This window comes from Protopterus annectens, chromosome 1.part0 (genome assembly GCF_019279795.1).
Source record: "Protopterus annectens isolate FY-2018-M chromosome 1.part0, PAN1.0, whole genome shotgun sequence".
NCBI classification, from domain to species: Eukaryota; Metazoa; Chordata; order Ceratodontiformes; family Protopteridae; genus Protopterus; species Protopterus annectens.
Window position 1 is genome coordinate 685,730,600 of NC_056725.1, and position 26,337 is coordinate 685,756,936.

At 42.5% G+C, this 26,337-nt stretch overlaps 1 protein-coding gene across 1 annotated transcript in view; it reads left to right on the forward strand.

Moving 5' to 3' along the window:
• The window catches only part of LOC122794063 (F-box only protein 2-like), a 1,235,408-nt gene that overhangs the window by 430,354 nt on the left and 778,717 nt on the right, over positions 1-26,337 (forward strand). The window contains exon 2 of the mRNA XM_044062201.1: positions 7,465-7,573. Within this exon, the coding sequence (XP_043918136.1) occupies positions 7,465-7,573 (109 nt within the window). The remainder of the gene's footprint in view (positions 1-7,464; positions 7,574-26,337) is intronic.

The following is a 26,337-nucleotide window of genomic DNA, read 5'->3' on the forward strand; positions in this document are numbered from 1 at the left end:
TCGACATTTGTGCTGTAACAGAGACCTGGTTCAAGGCAGCAAAAAGCACCCTTGCACTACCAGGCTATAACTCATTCCACACCTTTCGGCCCCAGAACTTGGACCAAAGCCGGTGCTGTTTCCATATTCATAAAGGATGCACACACCTCCAGACTGGTAGCCCAACATAACGCATCAGAGATACTTCTGGTGCAGCTAACATTGGGTAAGACAGCGATTCAGGTCGTAGCCTGCTATAGGTCCCCAACCATGTCCCAAGACTTACACTCCACATTCATAAGCACCCTGGAGAATATTAGGGTCCAGCCTAACACTCTCATACTGGGCGACTTCAACTACCCCTCCATTAACTGGGAAAACTCCTCATGTACCCATACACTTGCCCAACATTTCCTAGAATTCATTAATTCCAGTGCCCTGGACCAGCTCGTTCTTACCCTTGCTAGAGGTAGCAACATCCTTGACCTGGCCATTACTAACATGGGCGACCGTTGCTCTACACCAATAGTCAACTCCTCCCTGGTTAGATCCGACCACAAACTAATCACCTTGGAAATTTACATCCCTCCCACACCCACTCCCGCAAAGGTAACCACCATGAAAAACTTCTCCAAAGCTGACTTTGGGCTCCTAAAAACAGAGATGGCTAACTTCATGGCACCCATGCAAATGGAGAATAGTTGCAGGGCCACTGAATCATACAGCAGTGCCCTGTATGAACACGTACACAAATGCATAGATCTCACCATACTCAACAGAACCAAGAAGCTGTCCTCCAAAAAAGGGAAGCCAATCTGGTGGTCCGCTGCCATAAACAAACTCTACAAAAGAAGGAGGAAACTGATGCGGAATAAGGTGAAGTCTCAAGACTGGAAAAACTCCCTTATCAGCCTCAACAAAAAGTTGAGATCCCTCATCAAATCCTCTAAAGCTAGCTATGAAAACAGAATTGCAGCAGATAGTACAGACAGCCACAAGGCCTTCTATAGTTATGTAAAGAATCTCCACGACAATACCCAGATTTGCTCTGAGCTACTGCGCAATGGTACCTCCTATACCGAACCAACAGACATTGCCAATATACTGGCCAATAGATTCAGTGCCAACTTTACTCCCCCCCCCCCCCAAAGGGCCAATCACAATACCAGTAGATTGCCAGGAACCCAGTATTACTGCTGCACAGGTTAAAACAGCACTGTCCAAGGCCAAGAGTACAGCTTCTATGAGACCTGACAATATCCGTAGCTGTGGTCTACATGAACTACAGAGTAAACTGGCAAAATTGGATAAGTCTTTGTATGATCTCTCAGCTCATCAAGTCAAAGGGTAGAAAAATTACACACTTCCATGACATCAAAATCAAAATTCTCTGCATGAAACTGTTCCGTTATATTTCTGGGTGATCTGGATAAGGTGTCAGCCAAATAAAGACGTTTGCCTTTTGTATAGATCATTTTCAAGTTGCACTTTTGCAATTTGAGCATCATTCTTTGTAATCTTCCTGGAGCTGAATGCATAGACTTCTTTAAAATAGTAACTAGTGGTTGGTGATCAGTTTCAATCTGAATAGCTCGACTATAGATGTAATCATGAAACTTTGAACATGCAAATACTATTGTCAAAAGATCTTTCTCAATTTGAGCATATTGCTTTTCAGTTTGAGTAAGAGTTCTTGATGCATAGGCTACTGACCTACCTTCTTGAAGAATAACTGCATCAAGACCAAATTTTGAAGCATCACAGGAAATAGTTACTGGTTTATTATCATCACAGTATCTTAATGTAGGTGGGGTAGCAATTTTCTGCTTAAGGTCTTCAAATGCTTTTCAGTGCTGTTCCAGCAAGACCATGTAACATTTTTGCGTGTCTGCTCTCTCAAAGGTACTGTCAACTCACTGAAGTCTGGTATAAACCTGCCTAAATAGGTGACCGTACCAAGGAAACGTTGTAGAGCATGAACATTATCTGGTGCTGGCATCTCAAGAATGGCTGTTTGCTTGGACAGGTCTGGTTGCAAGCCAGTGCTAGTAAATAAAGACCTACATATGTGGCCTCTGGTAGTCTGAATTTGCACTTTAGAGGATTGAGCTTTAAGTTCACTTCACATGCTCTGTCTAGCACTTTCTTAAGGTTGCTGTCATGCTCTGCTTCACCATTGCCTCCAACCAATAAATCATCTACTATTATGGCACAAGTCTTTGTCCCTACTGAATGGTGCACTGCTACAGTCATCCCTCTCCACAAAGGAGGAGCAACTACAGACCCTGGGAACTATTGCCCCATTAGCCTGACTAGTCTGGTATGCAAAGCTATGGAATGCATCATCAAGGACCTAATAAACAAGGATATAGGGAATCTCCAAACTCTGGATCCCACACTGTTTGGTTTTGTGAAAGGTAGATCATGCCTGCTCAACTTGCTCGAGTTCTTTGAGTCAGTCACCAGAGGTGTGGATGAAGGCAAAGTAGTTCATACAGCCTACCTTGATCTGGCCAAGGCCTTTGATACCATTCCCCACTCAGGAGTCATAAAAAACTCACTAATCTAGGCATCAACCCCTATATCACTAGATGGGTTGCAAACTGGCTCACAGAACCCAGAGTGTGAAAGTAGCTGACTCCAAGTCAGACTGCCAACTAGTCACGAGTGGAGTCCCACAGGGTTCGGTCCTGGATCCTCTCCTGTTTGGTATCTACTTCTCTGAAGTCCAGGCCAACACAAAGGGACTCTGGCTGACAAAGTTCGCAGACGATTGGAAGTTGGGAGCTATTATTAATTCCCCAAGTGATGTTGACATCCTACAGAATGGCTTCACTGAGACCAATGACTGGTGTCAGAACCACAGCCTTAAGCTCAATGCCAAAAAAATGTGTCATCATCCCCTTTGGGAGAAACCCTGTTCACATGAATTACCACATCGCTGATAGTCCACTGAACACAGAAGGCGTTGTAAGAGATCTGGGAACACAGGTTGACAGCAGCCTCTCTTTTGATCACCACATTGCCACTGTGGTCAGAAAGTCCTATGTGGCACATCTCATTGCTAAGGATTTTCCATCCAGGAAGAAAGAGGTCATTGTCTCTCTCTACTCTTCCCTTATTAGGCCAATTATCAAGTACAATGCCCCATTTGGAATGTACCTCACTAGACACCTGCAACAACTGGAGAAGCCACAAAAGTACCTCACAAAGAGGATCCTAGGCATTAAACACTTGTCCTATATGGGCAGATTAAAAAAACTACAACTATTGTCTGTCTCATATCGGCTACTTAGAGGCAATAACTGCTTGACTTACAAAGCCATGTCTGACCCAGCGCTGTTAGAAATGCCACATCTAAAGAAATTCCAATCCCTCTGCACCACACCCCCCAGAGACGTCAACCTCATTACCACAATCAACAGAACGTACTGGAGGGACAGGTTCATAATCCAGAGACTGCCCATGCTATGGAATACACTTCCCATACATGTCAAGCAGAGCACCTCGCTGACCCTCTTCAAGAGAAATCTCAATGAGTGGATGGGCAATAGAGTGGATGGGCAATAGAAAATTCACCCCATGGATAAGTCCAGTGGCTCTACTCGACAGAGGCACTGGGAACTAAGGTCAGGTGGCACGATGCCAGCGTAATCCTATGATTAGGCTTGTAAAGGCCCCAGACCCATTAGCCTAGTACATATCTATGAACCTATGATGGTTTTCACCTTCTCCCTCGTATACTGCTGGTGCATACACAAATGAATGCTCTCTTTCAGTGGCTTCTGACCCAGCTAGGTTTAGCAAAATTAATGCCCTAGTGCGTGCATCTTTATCAGAATAAGCTGCTTGTAAAATGTCATACTCTTGCTCAAATATTCTCCATTTCTCTGCAGTATTCTGATCAAACACCAATGGTGATGGCTTTCGAAATCTGTCTGCCATATTAACACATACCAGTGAAGGCTTTTGCAAATATGCACAAACATACACACATATACATATGCCAAAAATTTATGCCAGTAGTTGTAACTATGCCCAATAGCAGAACAAGTCTCTGAATAACTGAACTTTGCAAAATAAGTCTCTTGGGCACTGTAATATTCTTGAAATTACTGTACTGTAAGAAATCTCGTCTTAGTGTAAGAAACATTCCGAAATAAGGCTTTCGGGCACTGTAATAATCTTGAAATTATTGTACTGTAAGAGTCACTTATCATTGTAAGAAACATGTCAAAATAACTGCACTGTATGAATGAAATGGGTAGAAGAAGCTCAGAGTAAGAAACATTTTGAAATAATTGCACTTTCCGAATAAGCAGTACTCAGCACACTGAAACTTTCCCAAAATAGAGGTTGTTGTGTCTTTCGGCTTTTCCTGGTTAGGGGTCGCCACAGCGGAACTCCGGTCCGCTAATGATTGGCAGTAGATTTTTACGTGCCGAGATGCCGGCCCTGACGCACAACCTTCAACGAAGGTACGCCCATTCACGCATGTCTCCACACAGAAGACGCTCTAGCTGAGAATCGAACTGGACAACGTCTTAATGTGAGGTGACAACGCTACCGCAGCACCACCACCGCAGTTTTTCCCAAAATAGAAGTACTTTGTAAATAACTTTACAATGCAAGAAACATTCTGTAATGGCAGAACTTTGCGAATAGACACACCCAGCACAAGAAACTTTTTGAAATGGCTGTACTTTGACTGCACTTTATGAAATAGTTGCACTTTGCATACAAATAATCTCTTCGGAATAAATGCACAGTAATAAGCACACACTGTAAGCACTTTTTACACACTTTGAGATACTTCGAAATAACTAGTTATGCCCTTAATGCAATGCGAAATAGTAGTTCTACTAAAACACAGTAATTTGCCAAAAAAACTGCAGTTGCCTTGCTCTATTTATGTTTAATGTGCCCTTTTTATATTCATTTTGCTCATTTAATCTCTTTTCATGCCCATTGTACTTTTCTTGTGCTCGTTTTTACTCTGGACATGCTCGTTTTACTTTAAACATGCATGTTTTGCAATTCTGAGGTAATTCCAAACTCCTTGTGTGCTTTTCTGATAATCGTTTTATCAAACATCTCAATCTTAAACATTTCATTTAGTAAACCTTTTGTGCCTCTCGCTTGTTTAATAATGTGGTCTGTGCCCTTGTAATGCTCCGTTTTATCTTTTTTATAAAACAAGTCATTTGTGCAACTTTTCATTAACTTTAGTTCGTTTCTGGCCCTTTTTCGTGCTCGTTTCTCTTAGTTTACCCCGTAGCTCTGAAAAGCAGCCTCTGGAATCCCGGTTCTGACACCATGTTGCTCGTCTAATCAGGAAACTTAGATGTGTCTTTTTGGGTTCTGTTCAGGTTGCTTTATTATGTACAAACACATCAGGATTGAGGTTTAATAAATTTAACTTAGATAAACTTATAAACAAACTAGCTATTACAGTCATATATGCTCACTCTCTGGCTGCACTCTCAAAATGGCACTGCAGCTAGCACATGTTAGCTATTTATATGCACTTGCCGTCCTTGAAACGCTTCTTTACGACACAGCACACACACACTTTTCTACAATATCCTTTAGAGATGCCTCTTCTGGTACTTGTCATGTTAGTTATGGTACTTCTGACACTATGTCACTTGTTTGTCTCTAATAAAAATAATAAGAAGGCTGGAGTTTTTGTTTAGATGCTTTAATACATAAAAACGCATCAGGATGGGCAGCAGCATCATTAAATATGAATGAACTAGTTAATAGAGCTTACATACATACATTTTCACATCTCAACAGCTAACTACAAAATGGCAGTCTGACTTGCACATGCTCAGCATGTATACAGTTGTGCAAGCCCTTGGATAGCTTCTTAAGCTAGGCTTAAAAAGGCTGTTGTGGTCATTAGCCTAGTAAATGCCTATTAACCTATAAACCGTGAATGTTTTAGGAAACCAATTTCAGAAATGCTTTAAGAATGATTCAAAATACCTTACGAGTACTCACCATAACTGGATTTCCTGAAAGAGACCTCAATTTCCTGACTGTCAGGAAATTTTCTGACAAGTGGCAACCCTGCTTGTGCTGTATCCTTCTACCCAAACAGTGCCTACACCGTGCATAAGATATGAATTACTCATTTTCTGCCATTGTGTTTGGCCATTTTATACAGTGCTAAGATTTTACTTGTCAATGAAACACATTGCAGACCATTTGGGAGGTAGAATCTAGCATTTCACTTAAGTGATTTCAATAGCTATGCTGAAACGTAAAGCAATGTGGCTGTCAGGCACTTTCACATTGATGGTTGCTATTATTTCTTTCCTTTAAGAGGTGAAAATATATTTAAAATATCATTTATTTCTAAACTAATTCACAGAACAGCTTCCCATATTTATGAATTCAAAACAAATATCGGGTGTCTGTCCTAACATTAAAACCTGCATGTTGCATTGTACTCTGCTGCCATACTTTGAGTGGCACAAACTGCATTAGCTCCGTGTCTTGTGAACACTTGACCACATTCTTTACTTTGTATGTATGCATGCATTATATCATAAATCCATCCCTGCAGACCTGTATCAGTGCAGAGAGACAAATAAATGCAGCTTCCTTTATAAAGTAGCTTTATTTTTTTAAAAAGTAACACATTTTAAGTAATGCCATTTTAAAATAGCAGTGCACCTTGGCAGTTACCGTAATTCATGTATTTAACTGTGGAGTGCTGGGACTCGAGCTTGGTCAGAAGGGTGCCGCCCTTCTTTTCAAGCAGCGCTCCCTACCATAGTTAGAATATAAACTCCTGTACTTGCAGGTGCCAGCTAACTAACAGAATTGTGTACATTCAGCAGAATGCAGAATCCCCACCATATTGAAAAGCGCTGCTTAACAATTTACTTATGAAACATACAGTACTTTCAAAGTAGTTTTTTGCTAATATGACTAAAGACAAATTCTGTTGAGTCCTTATCCGTACATTGTTTGGGATGTACTCCTGTGTTCTATTAAAAAAATCATGCTGCTCATTATAGTGATTTCCTGAAATGTGCAATGCCCATTTCCTGCCAGAAAAGAAAATATGAAGTGTGTTCACTCCCTGACAGAAAAGACAAACATCCATCCAGTATGGCCAAAGTAAAATGCAGGAATGATCTTGCATGTGCACTGTATTGATCTGTACATGAAAATACCAGATGCATTTAAAGTTATTTCTTGTAATGTACAGCCTATACGGACTAGTACATACATTTTGCTATAGTGGACTTTACTTGTTGATTGCAATCCAGTGTCAAGAAGTCTAAAGGTAAGCAAAGTATGGTAGAAAATTCTTTGCTATCTGGAACATTCTTTAAGAATATGCAGTAGGAATAACACCACTTGTGTTTGTGACTGGCTAGAAAATACTGCAATAAGTGCAAGTACCACTGTATAAGTTTATCACTTTTTTGATGCATCCATTTGTTCAGAATTATTTTCTGTTTACAGATCAGTATAACTACTGGAAAGTACACCATGGAGGTAATGGATGGAAAATTGCTACATGTGAACCTCAAGCTGAAACGCCATTCTCATCATACTTTGGGACGTCTTATAGGTAATAATAATTTTTATTTCTCCCACTACACAAAATGTAGTAAACTAAGATAGTTAAGCGTATTTAATAATAAAGATGTTATTTCAGAGTGAGTGTGTTTGTGTGGCTTGTAATAAATGCTAATTTAGTGAGGACCAGCATTTGAACTGGCTGTTAGATGTGTTTTAGCAGTTTTTGTATAACTTTTTGTCAAAGGAAAAATATACTTTAAAAATGATCAAAACACGGTAGGTTCAGGTTAAGGCACTTTAATCTTGCAGCAAGGAGACAAAAACGTGTTAATACAGAGTTTGTCTAACCAGAAACAGGAAATGCATTCATTTTTATAGGTTATCAAATTAATCCTGTCCTACCATGCTGACGTAACAAATTACCACCTTTTGGTCATCATCTGCTGACCATCTTTCCCATGATTTTCTGCTGATTTAAACAATTTTTATGTGAAACATCCTGAGGAAAACAACATGGCCTTGGTTACTTTCAGTTAGATACTTGTTATGTTACATTCAAGATACTATAGCTAAATCGAACACAATGCTAGCAGTTCATTTCTCTAAAAAGCCTTTGTCTAACTTATCTCTAACTACTGCAGCTGCAGAGGTTCCCATCCTCTGAACAAAGCTGTCTGTCTGAAATCATTACATTTATTCAATAGTATATTGTCTATTCATATGCTTCTGACCTAGCAGATTAACACCTGTTTTTCAAGTACATTTCCACAAGGCATAAACAAGAATATTGCTGTGCTAGCAGTTACTAGGTCAGAGGGCAACTTGCAAGTTTCAGTAAGCATGCTGCAGTTTCAATAAGGATTATTTTCGGCCTCATATGAAACTCAATTTATAGAAATCGCAGTGCATAAGAAATAGAATGAAAAGCATATTAAAAACACTTGATTATTAATTTGTTATTAAGCAAACACATATTAATACATATTTTTCTAACACTTTTGTAATATGAGATCATAACTAACCATCAATGGATCTATTCATTGGAATCACCCTACCTTCCATTCCAGTCTGATTATTTTTCTTTGAAGCTGTTGCGAGCAGGAAATGCACTCCCTTTGCTAATGCACATCATGATTTTGCACATAGAGGACTATGACCAAAAACCAGGAAGGAACCAACCATTCCTAAATGAAACAAACAGCTACAGGGTCCACAGTTAAATCCACACAGCAGTAAGTTGAAGTAAAAATGCCACACAGTAAATACACAAAGTACCAACCGTTTAATGAAGTGCTTTTCGTCCTGCAGATTGCAACTTTAAACGGTTGGTGCTTTATGGATTTATTGCATGGAATTTTTACTTCAAGTTACTGCTGTGTAGATTTAACTGTGGACCCTGTAGCTGTTTGTTTCACATAGGGGACTATAGTGCTTTTGTACCACTTTCACAGTTTGGATCATAGTCCTGATGTCCATTGTGGAAAAGAAATGCACCAAAAGCCTTCATGTTTCTATATTGACTACAGTGTATAACTTTCTCTTATGGTCATGTTGTAAATATGAACATTTTTGTGTCTTTTATAAATGCAAAATGAAAATAAAAATTATTGGAAAAAAAAAAAAGAAATGCACCAAAAGCACTTAGGAATTATTTCATCCATCCATTTTCAGTTTTCATTTTATCTTGCTGAATGTCACAGGTGAACCAGAGGCTGGCATTCACAGGTGCAAGTCAAAGGACTGCTCTGGACAAAATGCCATAGCATCCCAGGGTAACTCTTGCACACAGAAAACTAAAATTAATGTTTAGAAGGACTCTGAGGGGAATGAGGAGGTAGCTACAAGTAAAACAGTTTTTGATCTTATTGATAATTGTATAAATAATTTCACAATATAAATTGAATATTATATTGTAAAGCAGTTTTGCATAGTGTGCATTCAGGGATATTTTTAAATGCATCTTATCAGAGATTGCTATAGCAATAACCCACACCTGGGTGTGGGTAATGCTGGATTTACCCACTGTTGGCGTGGTTGCCCGAGGGACCAAACAAAGCCAACCGTGGGTAAATCCAGCATTACCCACACCCAGACGTGGGTTATTGCTATTATACAATGACATTATTTAAGAAAAGAAATAATTACTTTTCTTAAATAATGGCGTTGTATAATGCCTCTTTACTGCCCTTCCGCAGCTGTCTGGTATTCTGCGGCAGTTCTGATGTACTGCGCATGCCTACGCAGTACATCAGAGGTGTGGGCAAAAGCAACGGAGAACGCAAGATCTATGTTGCTTTTTTTTACTGTTTTGCTATGTTAAATGGGTTTAACATAGCGAGACAGCTTTAAAATAAGCAACGGAGATCTCCGTTGCTTATTGTAAAGCTGTCTCGCTATGTTAAACCCATTTAACATAGCGAAACAGTAAAAAGCAACGGAGATCTTGCGATCTCCGTTGCTTTTTTTTTCAAAAAACTGTCTCGCTATGTTAAATGGGTTTAACATAGTGAGACAGCTTTAAAATAAGCAACGGATATCTCCGTTGCTTATTTTAAAGCTGTCTCTCTATGTTAAACTCATTTAATATAGCGAGACAGCTTTAAAAAAAAAAAAAAAAGCTTTTTACACACTGTGTCGCTATGTTAAAGGAGTTTAACATAGCGAGACAGCTTTAAAAAAAGCAACGGAGATCTCTGTTGATTTTTTTAAACCTGTGTCGCTATGTTAAACTCTTTTAACATAGCGAGACAGTGTTTTATACTAACAGAAAAAGTCCGGGCGACCGGACCTTTTTCCGTTAGTATATTGAGGGATTTACAACGGGCACGCTGGTTGGGCTGGCCAATCAGCGTGCACGTTTTAGGGGAGGAATTGTATAATATTATATTTTGCATATATTAAAGTAAGCAAGTGCTTTTTCTTGTAAGATATATAGGCTGTACAGCATAATGAGAAAAGTAAAGCTGGGCATAAGCAAGTTAAAGTTAATATAATATGATCTTGGACTGCTGAATGGTGTTTAAAAGTGCATTGATCATATTATATGTAGAATTAAGATAACTTCCCTACTTTTTGCAGGGGTTGATATCTAGATTAATGGCTTTGGTTTAAGCTATAGACAAGTGTTTTTAAGGAAGTAAGCTTCAAAAGTAAGACAGCATTGTGAAATGCATTAAAAATGCCACGTTTCTTGCAATTACAAAGTAACTAGTTTTTTTCCCATTAACAAATGCTGTCACTGTGGGAGGTAAGAAGTGTACAAGTCCAGACAGTTCTCAGAAGACTGAACTGAGTGTTGAGTGAAATGTACAAAGATTCTGTTTGCAAATTTACCAGTGTTTTTTTTTTCTCCTCATTGATTACTTGCAAATGAGCTATCTACAGGTGCAAGCAATTAATCTTGAGAGTTCTAAACACTCTTGAGAGAAACGTAAGACGTACAGTAGCAGGCAGTTTGGTGAAAAATAGTTTGAAACTCTGGGAAATGAATAAATTATATGTGTAGCTGCTTTGCCAACAGCCTTAATACTTAATGCATTTAACACAACAGTGCCCAGTTTAATTTGTTTATTTAATAGTAGCCTGTGCACTTTTTCTTAAACTGAAAGATAATGTTTATTGAAATCATATAAGCTGTTTTTGTAAGTTAAGGGAACGGAGGTGAGAAAGGAACAGATAGCATAAATGTTAAAGAATGTTAATACAAATAGCTATGTTGCAGTAGACACATTTTAGATAGAAATGAGCATATAGGTTTGGCAAAGGATTTCTGGATGGACATGTAGCAGAATGTCATGGACAAGGGAAAAGTGGGGGGGGGGGTTAATGATACCGCTTGTTAGGGACGCTCAAGTAATGCTAGAAGAGGGCAGAAAAAGACACTTATTGAAGATTTGCAGTAGTAAGGGATTTTTGGCAGGGGTGGACAGTTATGCTGGCATGTATTTATATATTTTTCAAAAAATTTATTTTATGGAGATTAAGAAAATTTGGAGAGAAATTTGCTTTCAGAAGGTAATATTCATGGGTAGAGAATGGGACTTGATTTGCAATAGTGAGGATATATCATAGGGACCTAAAATGGAAAATATAACAACAGAGAGTAGATTTATGAAGAAATATATGAGTGTTTGGTATGGAACATGTGATTTCAGTAGTAAGAACTCGAACATGTTTCACATACTATTCCCCAAGGTACAATAACTGCACTAGATCAGATAAAATTGTTTCACGTGAGAATTTATATTTAATTAAAAGCTTTGATACACATCCAATAACTATATTTCAGCTGATGCATTTATAAAAATTACAATAAAGGTGCAGGGTAACGAAGTATAAGAGAAATTTAACAAATAGGTAGAAGATATGTTTTGAGAGTTAAGGAAGATTGAAGTGTGTTCAGAAGGGATGGCTAATGAGTGGGATAAAATGAAATTTAAAAATATGGTAGAAATCGAGATATCTGGGGCAAAGTAACAGGAATTATTAGAGAGATTGACAAAAGTTAAAGCATTGTAGAATAAGGAGAAGATGACAGAACAAGAAGAGGAACAACTGCAGAGTGCTGAAGGGAAAATGAGGGAGTATTTGGAAGACGTACATGAGTTTTGAAAGGTTGCTGTTAAGCAACTATTTTTTGACAGTGACAGAAGACTTTAGCACAATGACATGGGCAACAAAATAGAAAGGGTTGTTGCCAAATTTAGGGAGCCTAACCAGAGATTCTGTAGGGGCATTGGAGATATTTTGGAAGTCTTTTTGACACTTTGTGTATTGCCAAACATAAAACATGATCCTCAACATTTAATAGCAAAAACAGGAAGAGATGAGATAAAAATTGTGATATATCATCAATCAACAGGAAAGTCTCCAGGAACAGAAGGTTTTCCTGTGGAAGTTTGGATTTTGGAAGTGAAGAAAGTGATAAAGATGTGGAAGGCTTTGTTTGTCTGTATTTAAAAAAAGAAATTGTGGGGGGTTCACCAGCATATTGGAAGAAAGTTGCGGTGGCTGTCTTACACTAAGTGGATAAAGACCCTTGAAACTAGCTTCATATAGATCCCTTTATATAGACAATTTTAAACCATGATGATAAAAAAGCATTTGACTATATTAGCTAAGAACGACAAAGGTGTTGGATCAATGTGGCTTTATGGTATGTAATGGGCAACATTACTATAGCAGTGATGATTCAGAGGGAAGCAAAATGTAAGCAAACACCCTATTGTTGATGGGTGTTGATGCAGAGAAAGCATTTTAATAAGACTCCACTGTGATTTTATGTAGACAGGGCAATAATAGCATTTCAAAGACACATGTCTGGAGAGTTTCTACCCGGGCCACCACTGAAAATTGGCTTCGTTCCAAGTCGGACCTTCCTGGTAAACAAATGTAAAATAAATAAAATAAATAAATGTGTATTCCCTTGTAGAGTTGTTGTTTGTCTTTCGGCTTTTCCCGGTTAGGGGTCGCCACAGCGGAACTCCGGTCCGCTAATGATTGGCAGTTGGTTTTTATGGTGTCGAGTTGCCAGCCCAACCTTCCGCGAAGGCACGCCCATTCAACGCATGTCTTTTGAACGCCCACTCGACCACGGGGAGGGCATGCAGACTCCACACAGAAGGCACTCCCAACCCAAGCCGAGAATCAAACGGTAGAGCCTCTTGCTGTGAGGCAACAACGCTACTGCTGCACCACTGCGGAATTCCCTTATAGAGTAATAATATTAAATAGGAAGAATATATGGGGAGTCAGGGGCAAGAATTAAGGTGAGAAGATTCCTCTAAAACAAGCTATTTTTGAATGGAGGAACATAGTAGGAGTGACCTTTACCTTTTGTTGTTTGCTTTATATTTAGAACCATTGACAAAGAAAATAAAGCATCCACAAATTCAAGGATAGAAAAATGGTATGGTAATCAAGAAAAGTCAGCTTCATTTTCAGATATTATTTTATACTTTCAAAATCCAGAAAAGGACATTTTCGTGTTTCAGATCATTTTGAGAGTTTCAAGACTTCTGGATATAAAATTACTGCTGTGGTCTTTGTTTTATCCTTGTTAAAATCTGTATCCACAGATGAATTACTTCAGTAATTTTATGTAATGTTAGACTGAATGATTGTTAAAGAAAATATGTTTACTGCATGAAAATATTGAGAAATATCGCTGTGGTTGGCTTTCTTTTAGTGCATGTGTACCTGTTGCAGTTTTAATTTAATAAAGATATTTAAAGTTGAATTATTATGGTTCTTAAACTTTCATTGGGTATCCAATCAGACTAATTCAACATTGTATAACTCTTTGATTAAGTAACCTACTCTCTGCTTACAGAACTTACTTAATGTCCTTCAAGGATGCATCTGCAGTCATAACATATGGGTTGTCCTGCCTCAGGCAGCCCTTCGGTCGGCCGGATTCCAAAGTCTGGGTCTGGCCTCGGCTGATGTCGCATCTTCCCTGACGTCAGAGCTTCTGGGGTATAAAGGCAACAGCCGACGCCATTTTCCTCAGTCTTTCTTGCCGCGCGGTGCCCGAAGCAGAAGCTGTTCATAAGTGCCGGTCGGTCAGATCCAGAGATTCAGCTACCGAAGACTTCTAAAAAGCTAAGTACCCCATTGGGCACTCTTTCTTGCCTCAGCCGATGTCAGACAAAGTAAATAATTGTTTAACTTGTGGGAAACAAATACCTCATAAGGATTTCCATTCCTACTGCCTTCCTTGCTTAGGCCCAGACCACGACGTATCAGCTTGTTTAGCCTGTGCCTCCTTCAACCGACGGACTCTTAGACGTCAGTCGGAGTTTGCAGAAGAGTTTTTTGGATCCGCTTTTGCATATAAAATGCCATCGGAGACTCCGACTACACATTTAGCCAAAAAACGCAAGGAAAAGGACCGACACTCCCGGCCCGCGGTTTCGGCTGAAACCACGGTTAGGCCTACCGCGAGTGTCTCGGTTTCGGCTGAAACCGAGGCCTCGGTTCTACCTTCTGCCGAAACCATACCTCCGACAACTGAGGCCAGAGAGGCCCCGGCTGAGTCGGCTACAGAAATCCCTACCGAAGAAGCACGCGCACAAGAATTGTCCGACACCATTCCCTTGGACATTTCCACTCCTGCACGTGGGGCAGCTAGGCCCCCTGCTTCTATGTCTATTAAGGCTTTCTCCAGGGCTAAAGCAGCTAAAATTACAAAAGCTTTACCTGCAAAATCAGCTCCTCAGAGACCTTCCTCAAGTTCCCAGATTCTCAGTCTTACTGAGGACCTTATTTCTCTAATTAGGGGTTCCCAACCTCACCCAGACAGGGCCTCCCATCCTCCTTCTGACAAAAGGCCCAGGACTGAACCCCCTGAACCTCTCTCCTCTGACTACTCCTCGGATGGATCTGATTTGACAGACCATCAGGAAGGGCCATACTCACCTTATGAGGATTCAGATGCAGAAGACTCTATCCCTTCTGCTTCCCCTCCAGAGGAATTTTCCTTTGGGGAAACTTTACTCTCTATGAGGGAACACTTTCAATGGCAGGGTCAGGATTTCTCTGATTCTAGAAAAAGACTAAGGACTTTCTTACACTTGCCACAGCATAGGCCTTTAGCCATACCACCTGTGCTAACTGTAGTTGATGATGCATATAATGATGTCAGCTCTGCCCCTGATTCACTTCCCCCAGCCCCTGCCAAACCTGACAGATACTACAGGGTTCCGGATTCCCACTTCCACTTGTATAAAGCCCATGCTGCAGACCCAGAAACTATTTCTCAGGGCCCGAAAGGGGTTGCAGCTGCCACTGCCAAAAACCCACTACCCTCTGAAAGGGAGTCAAGAGCATTAGAGAGATGGGGAAAAAAGATTTATACATCTGCTACTCTTTCTGCCAGGAAGACAAATGCATCCAAGGCCTATGGACTCAAGACCAGCTGAATTTGCACATAAACCTAAAGGAGATGCTGGCAGTGAAGCATGCAATCGAGACATTCAAACCATTCCTCCAGCAAGGTCATCTGCTGATAAGGACAGACAATACCACAGTCATGTGGTACATAAACAAACAGGGAGGCACACATTCCTATCCTCTATGCCGGATGGCAATGGATCTGTGGAACCTAGCCCTGAATATCAACATCCAACTGCAGGCCAAATTCGTACAAGGAAAAGAGAATTCACTAGCAGACAGCTTAAGCAGAACTACCACGGATGCTCACGAATGGATGCTGCATCCAGACATCTTCAAAATCATAACAAACAAATGGGAAATGCCAGAGATAGACCTGTTTGCCTCCCCACTCAACAACCAACTGAGGAAATTCTGCTCAAGAGTATACCACCCACAAGCCTGGAAGGTGGACTCCCTCTCTTTCAACTGGAATGCCCTAACAGTGTATGCTTTTCCACCACTCCCATTGATGTACAGAGTACTACTGAAGATCAGAGAGGAACAGCCAAAGGTGATACTGATAGCTCCAGACTGGCCAAGGCAGCACTGGTATCCGCTACTGAGGAGCATGTCTCGGACGAACTCATGGCTTCTACCCCTATGGCCTCTACTTCTAACGCAAAACAACTTCAAGACCCTGCATCCAAACTTGAAAACACTGCAGCTGACTGCCTGGAAAATTGCCTAAAACAAAACCAAACTGTCTTATCTCAGAGGGTCAAGGACATAATCCTGGAGGCTCGTAGACCCTCCACAAGAAAGACATATTCAGCTAAATGGAAGAGATTCCTCATTTGGAGCGCTTCAAAGGGTACAAATGTAACACTGGCAAACCTAGCACACATCCTAGAATACTTAGAAGAACTGTTCCACAATGGCCTGTCCTATTCCTCCATTAAGATTCATGCTTCAGCAATTTCAGCAGAATACAACATGGATCCTCCTATCTTCTCTCACCCTCTCCTCAGACAATTTTTAAGAGGGATCAAAAATGTAAAACCTCCAAGGAAACCCCCTCTACCTGCATGGGATCTCAGCTTTGTGCTGGAAAAATTAACACTACCCCCTTTTGAACCAGCAGCATCAGCAAACTTACAGTTCTTATCTTGGAAAACTGCTTTCCTTCTAGCAATCACTTCAGCAAGAAGAGTATCCGAGTTACAAGCACTAATGGCAGTGCAGCCTTTCCTTATTTTTCACCAGGATAGAGTGTCTCTGAGAACCAATCCTACGTTCATGCCAAAGGTGGTATCCAGGGTATCCTTGAACCAAGCTATTCATTTGCCTACGTTCTTCCCTAACCCACAGAACAGTGGGGAAAAACTACTGCACACCTTGGATGTACACAGACAACTATGCTACTATCTGGACCGAACTAAAACCAGCAGAAAAACTGACCAACTTCTGGTAGCATATGCAACTGGAGTGCAAGGAAAAGCAATTTCCAAACAGACAATCTCTAAATGGATAGGAAATTGCATTCGTTTCTGCTACTCTTTTCATGGAAAGACAGCTCCTGAAAATATCAGGCCTCACTCCACAAGAGCCACAGCCACCACTACAGCTTTCCTACGAGGGGTGGCTACCAAGGACATTTTAGAAGCTGCTACTTGGAGCTCCGTGCATACATTTGCCAAGCATTACAATCTACCTTTATACTCCAGATCCCGAGCAGGTTTTGCAACTGCAGTTTTACAGGGGATCTTAACTACACCATCCTTATCTTAGTACCTCCTCCCCCAGTTTGGCTATGGTATTCTACCCATACGTTATGACTGCAGATGCATCCTTGAAGGACATAGTACAGTTTTGTACCTACCATAAATGTAGATGTCCGATAGGTATGCATCTGCAGTCAGGATTACCCACCCGCCTTCCCCTCTGTGGTATTCCTAGGGTGCTTACCCCTCTTTCAGCTAGCTGGGGGAATCTATTATGGTGTATTTGTTTGTATGTATATATCTGCATATATATATATATATATATATATATATATATATATATTGTTTTATTCTGTTTGGAATTGTCAACTTTTATCCAAATTTAGCCTTCCTAGAGGGCACCTGGCATCTGGGGCAAGAAACACTGAGGAAAATGGTGTCGGCTGTTGCCTTTATACTCCCAGCAGCTCTGACGTCGGGGAAGATGCGACATCAGCTGAGGCCAGACCCAGACTTTGGAATCCGGCCGACCGAAGGGCTGCCTGAGGCAGGACAACCCATATGTTATGACTGCAGATGCATACCTATCGGACATCTACATTTATGGTAGGTACAAAACTGTACTTTCTTCTCAAAAGAAAAGTAGACAATTTGTAATATTTGGGCAGGATGTCTGCACAAATATTTTTACTCCCCTACAAAGTTGGGATGCATATTCTTGCAAAGTTCTGATAGGTGCGGGAGATGTAACACAGGGGAATGAGGAACGTAGAAATGCATTTTTGGAACTTTTAGATGTTGCTACAATTTAAAGTTGACTCTCAGGCAGTGGCGTCACGGGTACTCTCAGTAACCATATCCCTTCTAGACTAATGCTCAGGGGTTGAAGTAGTTCAGAGAGTGAGTAGAGGGAATTCTAGTGAGAGCAGACTAATTGCTACTATTTTTGTCAGCTTGAATTTACAGCTATTTTTGATTGGGTCCTTCTCTTTGCTTGTTCGCTATGTACTATGTGAAGTGAGCATAACCACATGCAGTGTAGTTGAGCAGTGGGTGGGTACTGTGTGAGTACTGCGTGTAATTTAAAATCTGAAGTTGTTAATCTTTTTCCTATTCATCACTGATGGGTTCTGTTCCGAGCCTTCGGAAAGGAGTCGGCATAATACCAAGCTCATGTACACCAAAAACTCTCGAGCTAAGCTACTACCCACAGTGCCCTTCTCCCAGTTGCCCCAGATCTCGTTTGCCACGCAGCCATATAGAAGCGTTTCACCGAGCTCTCCAGCCAAGTGTTACATTTTTCAAAATTTTCAGTATTTTCTAAGTTTTTTTCCTCTTAAAAACTCTTTTTATACCTACTTGTTTTAACCAGCTCTACCCATGGGTGTCTTCTTTTTACCATTGTTGGTAACGCCCTTCTTTACCCTTGTGGTACTCTTAATACCATTGTTGGTATTTTCTCCTTTTTCCCTTCCTTCTCTGTCCCTTTTTGGATTGTTGAATTGTTTTTTTTCTGAGTATGTCTGAAAAGAAAGGGACTTCGGGGTTTAAGCATTGCACTTCCTGCAATGGTGAACTCCCCAGTAGCGACCTGCATGAGGAATGTGTATATTGACTGGGGGTACCACACTTATCTGTGAAACCTCCTTGTCAGATATGTGCCAGTTTCAGACAGCGGATGCTGAATGTAAAAAGAAACAAACTTATTTTGAAAGGCCTGCTTCCTTCTCCTTTTTCTGAGGCTCTTTCTGCATTGGCAGACTCAACCATTCCATCTAAGGACAAAAAAACTTCCTCATTCTGACGCTTCTTCACCGGCCGGTGATAAGGGCAAGCCTCATAAGCACAAGGCCTATAAGTCTTCCACGGAGCACAAGACCGCCTCCTCAGTTCCGACCACCTCGGCTCCAAGTTCTGCTCCAGTGGTCTCTACAGACATTGCGATGACTTCAACATCGGCGCCACCCTTAGCACCGATTGTTATGGTTCCGACTGTGATTTCGGCTCCGGCCTTATTGCCTGCCATTACCTGGGCACCGACGTCTCCCATCTCTGTTCCGAGATTGGTACAGACTTCTTCGGATCCGATAATGACCTCCACTCCAGGTATTCCTTTGGCTCCGAGCCCTTTCTCAGCACCGGTAGTCCCCCTTTTGCCTGTTTTAAAATTGGAATCCTCTGTGCTGACTTTTACTACTCCATGTACCCAGTACTCCCAGTACTCCCTGTCCTTGAATCCCTCAGGAGTGTCGGTAAGGTCCACCAGGAGCCTATCTGAATTGGATGTGGTGCGCCTGTTCGATCAGCTGCTGACAGCTGGAGGGATTACAACTTTTCCTAAAACCCATCCCACTTCGGGTTTTGGGTCCATTGCCCCTGCGACTCGCACGTATTCTCCTCCCTTGGACCCTTTGGTTCTGAGGCCCAGAGCTCTGACGTCTGCGCGAGGACTCCTCTCCTCGGCGCCGACAGTGACCTTCTCAGAGGCTCCGAGACCCCTTTGGGTTTTGGTTCCTTCGGAACCACCCCTTCCTCAGTTTCATGCTGGGGAGGTGGAACCCCCAGCTCCAGGTATGACTCCAGTTGTTTCTTTGGACCCGGGGGTGACTCCCGCCCCAGTTTTGCTTGAGGCTTCTTCCCCGGGAGCGGGCTGCGTGGAGCAGGTTGTGACCCCGGTTCCGAGATTGTCTTCCTCGGTTCCGGGCTCCCATTCCTCTTCGGGCGGGCCTGCCTTCCGAATGATGGAGAGGGTGCTTGCTTCGGGAAGCGCTTCTCCTACGTCGGACCTTCCCCCCGCTCCTTCTGAGCTGCAGCTATCACAGGCCACCCCCCCCCCCCATGTACAGGATAACCTCCTTTCTGAGTCTTCTTCAGATGCTCCCACTGAAGAGCCACCTCAGAAATGGACGTGTAAAAGGAAACACATGGGCTCCCCAGAGGAGTCCCTCACTGAGGATATGGACTACAATGATGGGGAAGGGTCCCCACAGTCACCCCCTGATGATGTCTCCTTTGGAGACATCCTAGAAATTTTGAGGCAGAGGGGTGACTGGAAGCCCTCCAACCCTTCCTCGGAAGAATCCGTATTACTGCAGGCCTTCTGCTGTTGACCCTCTACTTCTTGGGTGACCCCCCCCCCCTGCGATGAGTTAGTCAAGCTCATCGTGCAGCGGGTGTGGAAAAACCCCTATACCATTGAGGCCATTCCCCAGAGACCAGACAAGGTACTCTCCCCTCCAGAAGAACAGCCCCATTAGTCTAGAGGCATACCAGTAGACGCTATGGTGGTGGCTGCTGCCACAAAAAAGGACTTTGCGGAGGAAAGTCCTGCTGTCTATCCACCCAACAGTGAGTCCCGGGAGGTGGACAGATTAGGGATGAGAGTTTTTGCTTCAGCGACCTTTGCTATCAGGTCTCTGAAATACTTGGTACATTTTATGAGGCTCCAAAGAGATCTCATTTCTGAACACTATGGAACCCTCGTGGGTCAAGTTTTGGATGGGGCACATGATAAAGTTGCTTCCCAGCTTGCTACCCTAGAGTCGATCTCCAACTTGTCCATGAGGTTGCTGTCCCACGCAACTGAAGGGGAGGCTAGAGCTGCGGGTGCAGGTGTAGTTATGAGATGCCACGCCTGGATGCGCATTTGTGACCTCAAAAACTCCTTCAAGTCTTCCTTCTTCAACGCCTCTATCGAATCGTCCGCTCTGTTCAGTTCTAAAGTGAAGGACACATTAGCCAGGTGCGAGCAGAACAGAAAAACCTTGTCTGCCATTGGCCTACGTTTTTCCAAACCTCAGCGCTCTTTCTCCAGGAACCAGAGGAGTGGAAAGGATATGGTACAAAAAAATCATCTCAAGGCCCTTTCCATAGTGCACGTGGTGAGGATTCCCCCAGAGGCAGAGGGGGTTCCAATAATGGAAGATGCCCCTTTCGGGGCAGTGGGGGTCTCTGAAATCAGGAAACCAGGGATTCTTTCTCCGGACGACCTTATCAGCACTCCTGAAGAGCTGCCTGATTGCTTTCCTCCGGAAGCAGTCGGGTCTCATTTTTCTCTGCACCAAGCTGCCTGTCACTCTATTACAAACGATCAATGGGTGCAGAGAATAATTTCCAGAGGTTATTACATCCCTCTAATCTCTTATCCAAGACCTACAGGATGCCTTCCCGATGTTCCACCCAGTCAAAGGGAAGAGGCAGCTTCAGAAATAAGCAAGCTGTGTCTAAAACGAGTCATCCAACAAGTCTACCCAGACCAGTGTGGATCCGGTTTTTACTCAAGATTCTTTTTGGTGCCAAAAAAGACCGGGGACTGGAGACCCATTTTTGATCTCAGCCAGCTAAACAAATCAGTAGTTCAGACCAAATTCCACATGGTCACGATACAATCCATTCTCCCATTTTTTCGGGAGGGTTTGTGGATGTGCTTGATAGATCTCCGAGATGTGTATTACCACATCAAAATGGACGAGCACTCCAGGAGTCTAATTCGCTTCTGGCTGGGAGCCAATCATTACCAATTCAGAGCCCTGCCATTCGGTCTCTCCATGGCTCCCAGAGTGCTCACAAAATGCCTAGCAGTGGTGACAGCTCATCTAAGACTTCAGGTATTCCAGGTGTTTCCATATCTAGACGATTGGCTCCTCTCCGCCCCCACCAAGCGCCTACTGGTCAGTGCCCTCTGCTACACTTTTAGCACTGGTGGAGTTCCTAGGCATCACAATACACTGGGAAAAATCCAACCTTCATCCCACCCAACAATTGGAATTTATAGGAGCAGTATTCAATACTCAAACAAGCAAAGTCTCTCTCTTCCCCCTCACAGACTTCAGAGATTAAGGTTACAAGTACAAGTGATACTCTGTTGAAGGAAGGTGTCTGCAAGGGAAGTTCTACAAGCTCTGGGGTCTATGGCGGCAGCCATCCCAGTTGTCCCCCTAGCAAGACTGCATATGAGACTTATATAGTGGTTCCTTTTGTCCCAGTGGATATCCAATCTCCATCCTCTGATCTCACAGATCATCATCACCAATTCCTGCAAACAAGATCTCCTCCAGTGGATGAGAACAGATGAAAATCTTTGGTGCCACCCCTTCCAGACTCCCCAACCCAACGCCACAGTGACCACGGACGCTTCCCTGATAGGGTGGGGGGGGGGGGCACTTCCAGAGAAAGACAGTCTAAGGCGCGTGGTCCAGCTTAGAGGTCAACTTGCATATCAATGTCCTGGAGTTGAGTGGTGCTGTTAGTGTTACAGGCACTTCATCCGCTCCTTCTGTCGAGAACGATTGCAGTCTAGTCGGACAATATGTCCATCGTCTGGTACATAAACAGGGAGGGACCAAATCCTACCCCCTATGTCGCGAGGCCATGAGAATTTGGCATTGGGTGATAGCATCCAACCGCTTTTTAATTGCAACGCATATCCTGGGGAACTCCTATGTGATTGTGGACAGACTGAGCAGATACATCCTCCGTCCACACGAGTGGTCTCTCAATCCGAACGTGATGGCAGAAATCTTCAGCCATTGGGGCCAGCCTTGCTGCGATCTTTTCACTTCCCCTTCAAACAAAAATGCAGCAGCTACTTTGCCCTCTTTCCCCCAGATGGGGAGTCACCGAGAGACGCTTTGACTCACGACTGGCCCGCGGGTCTTCTCTATGCTTATCCTGCGATACCTTTGATACCCCTGTTTCTAAGGAAAGCAATCTGGTTGAGATGCAAAGTAATCCTCATTGTCCTCTTCTGGGCTCGACAAGTGTGGTTTCCCTTCCTCCGGTCTCACTTGTTACAACCTCCTTTGATCCTGGACTCTCGTCAGGACCTAATATGTCACCCACAAGGGATGACTCCCCCAAATCTATCCACTCTCAAGCTGACTGTTTCTCCACTTCCATTAGTCCCCAGACAGGAAACCCTCTCTTCACCTGTCCGCGATATTATTCTGGCTTCCCATAAACCATCCAGCAGAAAACTCTACCGAGACAAATGAAAAAGAATTGCTATCTGGTCTAATAATCAAATGTTTGATCCTTTTTCAACCCCTACAGCTGCTGTACTTCAGAATCTTTCTGAGTTGTTTGACAATGGGGCATCAGCTTCTACTATTCAAGTCCATTTAGCAGCTATTTCCATTTTCCATAAAGGCTCGGATGGCGTTCTTCTTATCTCCACCCAACTTTGCAAGACTTTTCTCAAGGGAGTTTTCCATAGCAGACCTCCTATCAGGCAACCTGTGGAGACATGGAATCTCTCTCTGGTTCTACAGTATCTCTCTCTCTCTACCCCCCTTTGAGCCTGCTGTGACATGTGATCTTAAATTCCTGTCATGGAAATCATTGTTTTTGGTAGTGGTCACATCAGCCAGATGGCTATCTGAGTTACAAGCCTTATGCATCAAGAGCCTGTATCTAATCTTCCATAAGGACAGAGTATCCCTTCGTACTAACCCATCCTTTCTCCCCAACGTGGTGTCCGACTTCTCTATTAATCAGTCCATTGAGCTCCCTGTGTTTTTTTCCAAATTATTCCAACAAGGGAGAATACTGTCTACCTTCATTGGATGTGCATAGACAATTACGCTTCTATCTGGACAGGACTAAGTCCTTCCACAAGTCGGACCAACTTTTCATTTCCTTTTCTGGTCCAAGAATGGGAGGTGCTGTATCAAAAGTTACTTTATCAAACTGGCTCAGAGATTGTATTTCTTTTTCATACTCCCGAGCGAATGAATCTAAACCTATTCAAATCAAAGCTCATTCAACTAGGGCCATCGCAACTTCGGTTGCTGTTCACTCCAGGGCTTCCATGGATGACATTTGTGCAGCAGCCATTTGGGCTAAACCCCATACTTTCATCAAGCATTACAAATTAGATTTGGTCTCCAGGGGAAGAGTGGCCTTTGGCTCAGTGGTCCTCAGGAATGTTCTTCCATAGAGGCCACCAAGGTTCTCCAGGTAGCTTGGGTTTGTGTCCCATCAGTGATGAATAGGAAGAAGATTAACAACTTCAGATAAAGAAGTTATGTCTTACCATAACATTCCATCTGAGTTGTTGATCTTCTTCCATTCATCACACCCTCCCACCGTCCCCCACCAAAGGCTCCTGGTGGATCTTTTGGGTCCTTGTGGTGTTTCAGGGTTTATGCTCAGAAATGGCCTCTGTTTTCTGCTTTCTTCTATACGTTGCTTGCAAACTTGATCTGAGGTAACTGGGAGAAGGGCATTGTGGGTAGCATCTTAGCTTGAGAGTTTTTGGTGTACACGAGCTTGGTATTAGGCCGACTCGGTTCCAAGGGCTCGGAACCGAACCCATCAGTGATGACTGGAAGATGATCAACAACTCAGATGGAACGTTATGGTAAGACATAACTTCTTTTTTTTCTCCCTTAAGTCAGTAAACCCAGCCCATTTCTCTACATACCATAGGCTCTGGGCATGATTGTGCACAGGGCCATATCTCCTTACACTGAACTGTGCTGTACTGCTCTAAAGAGATCCAAGAGACCTTGCTCTTTAACCCTTGTATCCAGGTGTTCACCACTTCTGTCCTATTACTCCCTCCGACTTCTTTTCTCATTTGTGTTAGTACTAGTTCAGTCTTGCTATTTTCCACTTTTGGGGTTTATCGCTTAGTAGCATTGCATATAATTGAGAGGCATCCAATCACCCCTCCTTCCGTTGCCAGCCTTCTAGCAGTTTGTATCCTAAGACAGTGTAGGAGCTGCCTCATTCTCACTGTAAATGAGCTGCTTCTTAACCTTTAGATTGCCTCTTAGAGATGCAATTCCTAGTGAACATGGAAACATCCCTCTTGTATGTTAAACATGTAGTGAGCATCACATCATCACCCCCACCCCCATGTAAATGCCAACATCCTCGTACAGACAGCACAAAATGTCTCCTAGATATGCCATTAAATCCTGTCAAAGCATCCTAGAACTCTAAGTTTAGGCATCAGAGAAAGCCCTCCCCTGGTATATCCACTCCATGTACCCCCTTATCAGCAAGTTACTGACAACAAAATATTCCCATGTCTAAAACTCATAAACCAGCTTCTGAGAATGTTTTAGTGATTGGTGACTTTGTCGTTGGACATCAGATACCATGCTGACCAAGCTAGACAAGGACAGGGTTACAGTCAGCTGCCTCTTGGGAGTCAAGACTTAAGAAGAGCACTTAAGACCCTTTACACCAGTAAATGACTGTATTATAATAGCAGTCCATGTGGGAGTAAATGACTTTGCTCAAGAAACCCTTAGGGACATACCAGATCTTGCTATACAAGTATCGGACAAGGGTTAGACTGTGGTTCTAAGTGGAATCCCCTCTTTCCTTCCTCCCTTACATCACTAAAAATGTTGCTGAAGTGTAAAGAAGATCACTCGTTTTAGCCAAGTAGCTGATGTCATTAAAGAGGGATCCAGTATGTAATGGCTTTGGGTGAGATGACTGACAGTCAAACTTGCTTTGCAAAGGATGGCTTGCATCTGTCGTTCTTTCTGCATACTTGCATTTGCTGTATCCATTGTGCCTTTTTAATCCAAGTTCATTTAATGAGCATTCCAACTTGACAAACGCATCTGATCCCAAATTGGACAACATCAAATTGTCTCTTAGTGTCAGGAGTTGACAGCAAATGAACTGATCTTGAGGCACAACTGCATCTGGAACATATCCATATAAATGTAGTTAACAAGATGGGTTTCAGATGTGCTGAAAGTACTTTCCCACTGTCAGGAATTTGTGCAGTCATTGCCTTTTTATACCCATTAGAAACTACAGCAGAGTCTCACTGTTTCAGTGACCATATCCCTTTCAGACTGATACTCTAGGACTCCTACCATGACTCCATCTTACGTTAGTTGCTGTTGATCCCCCTCCATTCCCTTAGAGCAAAATTTCTGGCTTTCGTAAAAAGTAGCTGTATGAGCAACAGTTTATTAACCCTTCAGCTATTCCTTCATAGATTGGAGTGCCTACACTTACAACATAAAGTATGCATAATGATTTTTAATAGGGTAAACAAAAGTATCCTGTATCAAACTGTACTCGCACCCACCAGAGGTGAAAGCATTCTTAACTAGGTTCTCTGAAGTTCAGCTCATGAGCTTCGAGACCTTTAATCTCAGGGTTTCCATTCCTCCAGTAACTAATACAACCTTTAGAGACTTTAGAAAGGCCAGCCTTATACAATTATACAGTAAGATCTCTGTTT